The sequence below is a fragment of the Aulonocara stuartgranti genome, assembly GCF_965226115.1.
Source record: "Aulonocara stuartgranti genome assembly, chromosome: 22".
In the NCBI taxonomy this organism is placed as follows: Eukaryota; Metazoa; Chordata; class Actinopteri; order Cichliformes; family Cichlidae; genus Aulonocara; species Aulonocara stuartgranti.
Window position 1 is genome coordinate 31,756,505 of NC_138957.1, and position 10,521 is coordinate 31,767,025.

Here is a 10,521-nt window from a genome sequence, read left to right on the forward strand (position 1 = left end):
TCATTTCTTTATCATTGCAGCAATGTTGCAAAACCAGGAAGACAAAAAACCTTGACGACCTGGCGCTTAAATAAGATAACAGCCTCTTTGTTTGTGTGCCAACGCTTGCAAATCAAACCAGATCCAGCTTCATAAACACAAAAACGAAACCTAACAGAGTCATCACGTGGTTTCTCAGAACAGCACAGATGGAGTGCTGTTTGAGTCCAGTGGCGGCGCTCTAACACCGTGAATGTTCAGAAGATTTGCTGAAGTTTTCCGCTGGCGCTTCAACTTCTGTCATTTCTTTGTTTGCATGTCACAGCCCAGAAGAGCATCAGCTGGGTGTGTCACAGTGACAACACACACCAGCATGTATCTGTGTGAGGGTGATGCTGTGTGAATCTAAGTTTAGGAAGGTAACAAAGAAACACAAACTCATGCTTCAGAAGGGTGTTGTGTTTTTATAACCTCTCAAAATAAAACCAGGAAATGCATCAGAGCTCTGTCTGATTTTAGGTGGATTCCTTTGTTCTGGTTTGAAAACAATATACTTCTTCCCACTTTAAAGACAGGAGAAATTATTGAATGACAGAAGTTGTAAGTTTACATATGTTGGCAAATTAAAAGATAAAGAGGCAAATCTCAAATTTAAAAGATGTGATGTTGCTGGAAGCTAAATGAGATCACTCACTTTGTTCATTTGTTCTTTGACATTTCACATTCTCTGAATTCATTTGAAAAACCTGCTCGTTTTCTCTACATAGTTAAAGCTCTAGTTCATCATCGTCATGTTATAATGCTGAAAACAACCTCTGTAATCTGGTTAAACTGGTTACTGAATATTGGGCACCTTTACTCTGCTCTGACTGCTTTCTCCTCATATTGCAGCATTTAGTGTCTAACCTTACCCAAAGTTATTAAGTGTATACGTTTTTCATCACTGTGTGTTTTTCTCTGGTCTGTCTATCCCAATATTTTAGAAATAAAATCTTTTCTTTTTTGCTTTGGTTTTTATATTTGACAGCTTTGTTGACTTTTCTAGACTTTAAATCATATTATAAGCTCATGAAATACAACAGTTAAAAGCACATACACCTCTGAGTATGTTCTACTTAAAGAGTCAGCATTATCTGATCTTGACCTCTTCTCATGTTTTCAGTGTGCAGGCTTTCATGTCACAAACTCTCAGGTTACACAGAGGTGGTGACCCCGGTGGTTTGCCAAGCTTTAAACTGCTGAACTGTATTTGATGGACCTCAACCACATAACGCAGTATTAATACTGCTTACAAATCAATAACCTCTTACAACTTAATTTATGATAAATATAAATCTTTTACTTATGTTGGTGCTTTGTGACTTTTATTTAAGCGTGATTTTGACTGCAAGACTTTTACCTGTAAAAACGTGTTTTTACTTTGGTATATTGTTGGATGCTAGTTTGTGGAACAATTCTTTTACACTTCTTTCACTTTGACTTGATCCCAAAAACGCGCATTTTAGGTTAACTGGTGATTAAATGAAGCATAGGTGTGGATGTGAGAGTGTATGGTTTGCTCTTTCTCTCTCTCTGGGCGAGACCTGTTAGAGTGTACCTTATCTCTTGTCCCAAATCAGGTGGAATAGGTTGCAAGATAAATTTGTGGGTGGATGAATAATTGTATCTGGATTACTCTGGGAACTCAAGGTTAATTGCATAGTTGTGTAAACATGAGCATAACTACTTTTAAAATGGCATTAGTAAGAATATGATTAAGTACAAATAACTGCAGAAAATATGTGATAACAGCTGTGACACAAATATACATGATTGGTATGTGTCTTTAATCCCTGCGTCACTTTAGGTCTCTGATCAAAATCACAGATTAGGCGCTACTAGCTCTTTGTTTCTGTCATTCTCCACTTTCCAAAATAAATTAGTAAATAAATAAACCTCGGTTCTCTCATTTTGCCTGGTTACTGGTGAGGCGCATCCAGCTTTGAATTCCTATTGGTCAGAGAGGAGTCACTGCGCGTGCGGACTCAGAGGCTGTAGTTTCATTTTGTGGCAAAATTCAAACAATAAACGGTTGTATTAATTTTTTCTTCTTATGTTGAGAGAATTGAATTGAAAATGAGGACGTTTATGATGCTGCTTCTTTACTGGACAGCGTCTGTGTCTGCAGGTAAGCTTCATAAAAATGAAACTGTTCTTTAGAGATAGTGTTGCTCTCAGGTGGCTCAGGTGTTACTTTAAACAGACTCTCGGCTTGCACATATTCAAGATTCAAGGTTTATTTTTATTTCGCAGGGTTGTTGTTGTTGTTTTTTTTAACAGAAATACACAGGCTTCAACAAGATGTTGCTTCTCGCCAGCATCTACAGTACAATGATCAGTAAAACAAATAAAATACAGCGATAACAAATCTAAAATAAGGATAAATAGCAATGACGCAGCAGCCTGCAGAGACTCTGAGCAAACTCATGTGTAAATAATCAGATTGATTCAGCTAGCAGCAGTCCTCTCACAGAGAGGGATTAAATTAGGTCAGATTAAGTGTGTGTTTATGGTTTGTAAAGGGAGGGGCCAAAGTACATTTATCAGTCCCACAGTTTGTGCAAAGAAGCCTTCCAGCATCCTGCTGGTTCTACAGCTGATGCTCCTGCTCCTCTTTCCAGATGCTGGAGGGAGAACAGGCTGTGAGAGGGCTGGTTTGGGTCCCTGGTGTTTGTAGCTGTTTGCAGAAAGCCTACAAACAGCTACAAACATCAAAACCTAAATGAGTGTTGGTTTACAAATTACTTTTTGTTGAAATTAAATTTCTAATTGTAGAAGAAGAAAATTTTAAGCTGCTCATAATGTTTTATGGTGTAAGGTATAGAAGTGTAATATTAGCAAAAAGGGAAAGAAACAGTTGTAATCTGCACAATACTAAAACATGAATTCATTGGCAGCCTATGGTCGGGTTAATGCCATAATAAGGACTGTAAATCATTACTGATGCAAAATGAAAATATAATTAAATCAAAATGACCCACAAACACCAGTTTTTACAAAACGAATTGTAAAGGTTTCTAATATAAGATGATCAGAAAAGATAAAACATTGATTCATATTTTTTTTGTATTTATAGAGGAGACATTATAGTTTTTTTATTTTGAAAATATGCTGATTTTTAAAGCCGTGTCTCACTACATTAAACATTTCTTCCAGTGAAGCACTCTCTGAAGTATTTCTACACTGCTTCCTCTCAAGTCCCAAACTTCCCAGAGTTCGTGGTTGTTGGGATGGTTGATGAAGTTCAGATGGTTCAGTTTGACAGCAACACCATGAAAGCTGTGTCCAAACAGGACTGGATGAACAGAAATATAGATGAGCAGTACTGGGAGAGAGAGACTGGGGGCTTTGTAAGTGCCCAGCAGGTGTTCAAAGCCAACATTGAAATCGCAAAGCAGCGCTTCAACCAGACTGGAGGTTTGTTTATGTTTTATTGTTTTTTTACTGATATTTGCTGTTAATGTTTTCAGCGTTTATTTTAGTCATAAACAGATTTGCATACATACACTTTAAAAATACTTCATTCAGATTAAAGATTTAAATACAGGATGACTCACGATGAATGTAAAGGGCAGATGGAGGGCAGCTAGTGAATCAGGAAGTGCAGAGGATGAGTAAAGAAGACGTGAGGGCAGCTGTAAGAGGATGAAGAGTGAAAAGGCAGTTTGTCCAGATCATACCTGTGGAGTTATGGGGATGTTTAGGAGAGACAGCAGTGGACTTTTTAACCAGACTGCTTAACGTCTGGGGAACTGGGAAGCGGCAGTATGGCTTCATGCTGAGAAAGAGCATCACAGACCTGATGTTTCTTTCAGTGTTGATGGAAAAGTTTAGAGGAGGTCAGAAGGTGTTGCAAAGAAAGCACATGATAAGTTGTCAAAAGGTGAACTGTAGTGCTGCATGAGAAACTCAAGGATGACAGAGAAGTATGTGAGGGTGGTGCAGGACATGTATCTGGACAGTGGTGTGTGTGGTTGGAGTGACAGTTGGGTTCAAGGTGGGGGTGGGATTACATCATGGATCTGCTCTGAGCCCCCTCATGTTTGTAATGGGGATGGGCAGGTTAACAGATGAGGTCAGACTGAAGTCTCCATGGACTATGATGTTTCCAGAAGGTATTGTGATCTCTAGTGAGAGCAGGGAGCAGGTGGAAGGGGTGGGGTTATACGCTGGTGAGAAGAGAAATGAAAATCAGTAGAAGCAACACAGAGTACATGTGTGTGAATGACAGTGTAACAGTGTTACAGAGAGGATGCAAGAAGCAGAAATAGTGATGATTATTAATTTAAATAACTAGGTCAGCCATCCAAAGTACCAGGCAGTGCACAACAGAAGTGCAGGGTGTCAGGGTGTGATCTGTGGTACAAGCAAGAGTGAAAGGGAAGGTTTACAAGAGGGTATTGAGACCTGCTGCGATGCATGGTGTGGAGATGAAGGCACCGAGTTGGAGGTAACAGAGCTGAGGATGATTTTATTGGGAGTGACCAAGTGGCAAGACTGAGATGGTTTGGATGTTGAATGTGGAGCTGAGAAGAGAAAGACCTTGGAGGAAGTTCATGGATGTAGAGAAGGAGGATCTGCTGTGGCGACCCTTAAAGAGAGTGACCGAAAGAGGAAGAAGAAATGAAGAATTGTGAAGTCAAATGACGTTTTTCTCTCTTTCATTTAACATTTTGAAAACAGTATTTGTACTGAGCTCACATCTTACATAGCTTGTCTTTAAGGATATTTATTATTATGTTTATTGTAACCAGTTGTAGCAACTCGCTGCTGAACAGGCTTCTCTGTCCTGAAACCCTCCTTCTGTGGAAGCTGTGTTGAATCAGGTCAGGTGTTTTAGTCTCTGTTGACTTGTGTCTCTGTGTTTATATGTTGGATCTCACTCTGGTTCTGTCGTCTTCGTCTCTGTTCTTCTTTCAGGTGTTCACATTGTCCAGCGGATGTACGGCTGTGAATGGGACGATGAGACGAATGAGGTGGACGGATATGAGCAGTTTGGTTATGATGGAGAAGACTTCATAATATTTGACCTGCAGACAGAGACGTGGGTCGCTCCTAAACGACAGGCTGTGGTGACCAAACACAAGTGGGACAGTAACAAAGCTTTTATAACCAGTGTGAAGAACTATTACACTCAGATTTGTCCTGAGTGGCTGAAGAAGTATCTGAACTATGGGAGGAGCTCTTTAATGAGAACAGGTATCACATGACCAGACTTAGTGTGATAATTTACCTCATTTTTATTAAGTAATACAACTATTTTATGACCAACACAGTTAAGTTCAGTGTATTTTCTCTCTTCCTCTCTGTCTGCTAATCTCGTGTGTTTTTTTAAACAATAATCAAAATGTAATTTATTCGTTAAATTTCAAAACCATCACTTCATCCTTTTACAATGTGTTTCCCCCTCCCTTCAAATATTTTTCTTATTTCTTTATTTTTATATTACAGAGTCTTTATTTGACTCTGTAATATCCTTCACATGGTACTATATGTACATTAATATGTGTTAGCATGCTGTTAATACAGAAACAGTGACCTGTGTGTCGCTTTACTCTCCAGTTCTTCCCTCAGTGTCTCTCCTCCAGAAGTCTTCCTCCTCTGCCATCAGCTGCCACGCTACAGGTTTCTATCCTGACAGAGCCGAGATGATCTGGAGGAAAGATGGAGAGGAGACTCATGAGGGTGTGGAGATAGGAGAGATCCTCACCAACAATGATGGGACCTTCCAGATGAGTGTTAACCTGGATCTGAGATCTGTTCCAGCTGAAGGCTGGAGGAGGTACGACTGTGTGTTTCAGTTCTCTGGTATAAATGAAAACGTCACCACCACACTGGATAAAACAGCCATCAGGACAAATGAAGGTAAGAAAATTATCAGAAATGATGAAGATGTGTTGTTTGTATTGTTTTGTGTTTGAGCTGATGGGTGTCATAAAATATTGACTTTATTTTCAAAATCTAATTTTACTCATTTTATAGCCCACAATGGACCTCCTGTATGAACTCATGATATATAAACAGTCTAAAACAGAAAAAAACCCACAAACACAAATAATTTTTATTTATAATAAACTAATCAATCATGGTTTGCAGTTGTAACACTGACACTTTAAATGTTTGGATTTAATATAATATTAGTTTAGTATTAGTATAAGTCAAAGAAGTTAAAGACATTAAGGACACAAATTTCAGTTTTGTTTTTCTCTTTATTTTCATTCAACATTTTTTGTTAATCATTGAACAAAAATTTGAGTGTATTTTTTTTGCAAAACGATATTTAAAATAAATAAATCAGTTGTTTACTGTTCTTCTTCTTTGTTTTTTCCTTTGTTTGTTTTTAGCCTCAACAGAAGTGCCCAGCATCACGATCAGCCCCAGCTCCAGCCCCACTGCCGTCCCTATCAGTGTACCCATTGTCACTGCTGCTCTTGTTCTTGCTGTCGTTGCACTGATCGGATTCATTATTTACAAAAAGAAAACTGGTGAGTGAACCAAAGTGATGAATTCAGTATTTTTAGTGTTTTTCCAGGTTGCACATTAAAACAAGCTTCAGGTCCTGGTACAGCAATGATGTTTAAAGCCCCAGAGTGATGAGACTGTAACAGTATTATCATAGTGAGAGAAGGAACCAATAGTAAATAAAGTAAAAGGTAAAGTAACATAGAGAGCTTTGTAATCCAGTTTGAGTTAGTGGTGTAGGGATCAGTGTTCCTGTATTTACAGCTATGATCACTGACATGTGATTCTTTCTTTTATTTACAGCTAAACCTTCTAAACCTTGTAAGTAAAATTTCTCATGTAGACATTTTGAGCTGAAACCTGTTCACATTAAAATCTGTTTCACTGAATGTGAATTAGAGACTAAAATTAAATGCATGGAAACAAAGCAGATGTTGGAAATTAACAACAGCATCACCACAGAGCAGCTCAGCTGGTTGCTGAAGTTTTTATGTTTTGATTTTGTCTGTCTGGTCTGATTTTTGTAGACATGAAGACTTCACCTGAAGATGATCCTGAAAGAATCCCTTCAGGTGTGTCTGTGCTTGGATTGGAGGATTTGTTTGCATCCTCATAAAAATTGTAATGTAGTGGCTTTATTTTTTGTTCAGTAATATTTTACAGTAACAAACTAAATCTGTGAATCACTGCACGTCCTGTTACTTTAATCTGTTTGTCTGCAAATGCTCATCCGTCTCTTAGCTTCAACATTTCCCTGAACTCCTCAGGATCTTCATTTATTCTGTTCTCTGTCATTTTTCACCACCACACATCCTCATTCTTCTTCTTCTTCTTCCTGGATGTTGCCCAATAAACTTTTCTCCATGTTCCCTAACTGAGATTTCTGTAGTGCTCACATAAATATGTTTTATAAGCACTGCAAAATTTTCTGACCTACACAATGAAACAGTGCTCACATATTTTAAAAAGTTAAATATTCAAGTGACAGAAACAGAACCATAAACCCTCCTGCAACTGAGAAAACTTTCTCCTCGTGCCTGCGTTTGTGTTCATGCTGTTTGTATTAAACACTATCATCAACATCAACAGATCATATTATTTTTTAGTTGAACATAATCATTTTGTATTTTTCCTCCTCAGATTCAAAACCTTCTTCAGACATAACCATCAAAACTGAGCTGATGACAAGTACGTACAGGCTCTCTGTGACACACAGTCTTAATCTTTGTGTGGTACTGCATGTTTTTACTCATGGAGTTTTATACTTATTATTATCAGAAATGTTTTTTATTAAAAACATTTCTGAACTGTTCAGCTGGTCTGACTCACCAGCTGTAGATTCCATCACCATCATATCACACGTTTCTTCTCCTACAGTCGATTGTTTTTGGATTTTAAATGCTCTTATCTAAACAAAACAACATCCTCAGAGGGAGCAACATACATGCTGAACATGGCAACCACTCGCAAAGATCTAGATATAACAAACTAGACATTTTTATGCTCTTTCTTATCTGGGTAAGAACCAGTCGCTTCCACTAAAACCTCATATATGATGAATAACAAGGCCATATAACAGATTTTACTGAGGAACAAGTAACCAGTTAAACTGTATCACTAGTGACATGATAGACGAGGAAAGTTTGTGTGGAGATGGTCGTGGCCCAGTGTGTGTGACAGCTCTTCTATCATGATGAGCTTTTGACCTGAATGTTTTTTTTCTTTAGAGTAATTCTGACAAAGAGTGAAATCTGCAACAAAGGTAAGTGATGTCTCTGAACACATCACATGTACCACATCTTTGTGTTGTACTGAATGCATTTAAAGAAATCCTTAATTTTTCACACTGACTGCATTTGCTGATGCATGAAGAATTTTTCATTCGTTCCTCGTTAATGAAAGCTGAATCTTTCTTTGAACAGGAGACACTTTGAACACTTGGACTAACTTCACTTGATGAGGATTCTGCATCACTGAACTCCTGAGAAAACATTTCTACTGTAATGGACATTTTTTATTCCAGCCAGGACACAACTGTCCTGACACAACCGCCCTGGGGCACGGTGTGGCTGTAGCTCAGGACGTAGAGCAGGTCACCTACTGATCGGAAGGTTGGTGGTTCGATCCCAGGCTCTTCCGGTCTGCATGCCAAGTATCCTTGGGCAAGATACTAACCCCAAGTTGCTCTCTGATGCATCCATCGGAGTGTGAATGTGTGTGACTCTAGTTAGAAAAGCACTAAGTACAGATAAAGTGCTTGTGAGAATGGGTGTGATTGGGTGAATGTGGCTTGTTGTATAGAGCGCTTTGAGTACTCTGGGAGAGGAGAAAAGTGCTATATAAGAATCAGTCCATTTACAATTTGTGACTGAAACATACACAAAAGACAACAAACAACACGAAGGAACCAAATTTTTACTTTTATGTCACAGGAAAAAAAGAGAATTACTATTTTCTGTGAGAAAAAATACTTTTTAGCCAAACTAACTTTATAAAGTGCTTTACAACAGCAAGTCCTGACCAAAGTGCTTAACATTAAGAACAGAATAAAAATGAAAAAATAAAATAATTAATTAATTAATAACAACAACAATTATAATAATATTACAATAATTAGACCATAACAATAACATAAACACATAAAAATAAAACTACATAAATAAAAACACATAAATAAAAACACTGAAAAAAACATTACAAACTATTTAAATTTTTTAAGTATAATTTTATACTGCAGGTCTCTTTTATGCAATAATAAGTAAAGATGGTCCTGAAGAAGAAAAACGACATCTGTAGGAATTATGTGTTTATTTTCCTCAGTGTTGGGTCTGAGTGTGTATTAACATTATGCAGTTTTAATGCTGCTTTGCTACAGCAGTTAGTTCTGCATGTTTGATTTTAGTTTAACTCTGGATGACTTTTCTGACACAACCTCAAACGGTATTTGTGTTTTCAGCTGGAATTGAATCAACCTTTTACTGACAAGGTCAGAATGCTAACCACTGCACCTTTGCAGGCATCGTGATCTAAGGTCAATAAGTTGAAAATAATAGTTCTGTGATTTGCTGTGCTTTGAACTAACTGCAGATCAGTGCATTTACACTCACTTTACAATCACAGTTTTTTTTATGAGCAACAACATGAGGTGTCTTGAAATACTGAGTTTAAAATTCATAAAAGTTGTAATAAATAATTTGTTTCATCTTTAATAAAAATATGAATACGCTGATGAAAGCTATAAATAAGGTATTGCAAAGAAAAGCTGTACTCTATTATTGCCATTTCTATGTTTTGTTCAAACCCTGTTACATGTGACAGTGATGAACAGTCATGACTTTAATGGTAACTGTATCATATATACTACACAGAAATGTATGTGCATATTTTATTACTGTTTGTTCTGTTAGATGGTCAATGCAGCTGCCAAAAATCAGGTTTACAGTGTGTGTGTGTGTGTGTGTGTGTGTGTGTGTGTGTGTGTGTGTGTGTGTGTGTGTGCGCGCGCGCGCGTGTGTGCCTCATGTGGGATTTATTGTAAAGATTGTTTTATGTTGGATGTTTCAGGTCAGCTGTGTTTTGATCTACAGAATCAGGGGAAAGAGTCTTTGTTCTGTTAGACTACTGCACTGTTTCTATACTTGAACATCTAAATAAAAGTTTAACATTGTGGTCGTGCATAATGTCGAGTATTCAGAGTGTGGAGAGGAGAGTATAATAACATGAGTGAACAGAATCTTTGTGAATATGAGTCATGTTCCAACCTGACACCACAAATATTGAATTACTGAGTATGTAAAGGTGGGTGCATCACTACTTTCAGCCAAGGAGATGATGTACTTTATAATTTTAGTTTGTTAAAGATTTCTGTTCCAATTCTGGATGAATTGGGCTTCAGCTCCAGATCCAAGTGACAGCAGGTCAAAATGTTACCTGTCAGTGTCCAGCATCCGTCTGTATTCAGTTTGAATATCACTATAAACTTATATGGATGAGTTTATGTCCTTTATTCACTGTAACATTTAACTTTTGAGAGAGCAGGAT

General features: G+C 37.6%; 1 protein-coding gene across 1 annotated transcript; it reads left to right on the forward strand.

The window, feature by feature from the left end:
- The first annotated feature begins 1,966 nt into the window (after positions 1 to 1,966).
- On the forward strand, positions 1,967 to 10,149 carry LOC309699211 (class I histocompatibility antigen, F10 alpha chain-like). The gene is made up of 11 exons (XM_082522139.1): positions 1,967 to 2,146; positions 3,175 to 3,435; positions 4,939 to 5,217; positions 5,581 to 5,883; positions 6,363 to 6,503; positions 6,784 to 6,801; positions 7,008 to 7,052; positions 7,621 to 7,668; positions 8,208 to 8,242; positions 8,403 to 9,943; positions 10,021 to 10,149. The coding sequence occupies exons 1-9, from the start codon at positions 2,095 to 2,097 to the stop codon at positions 8,210 to 8,212; spliced, it is 1,152 nt and encodes a 383-aa protein (XP_082378265.1). The 5' UTR covers positions 1,967 to 2,094; the 3' UTR covers positions 8,213 to 8,242; positions 8,403 to 9,943; positions 10,021 to 10,149.
- The last annotated feature ends 372 nt before the right edge of the window (positions 10,150 to 10,521 follow it).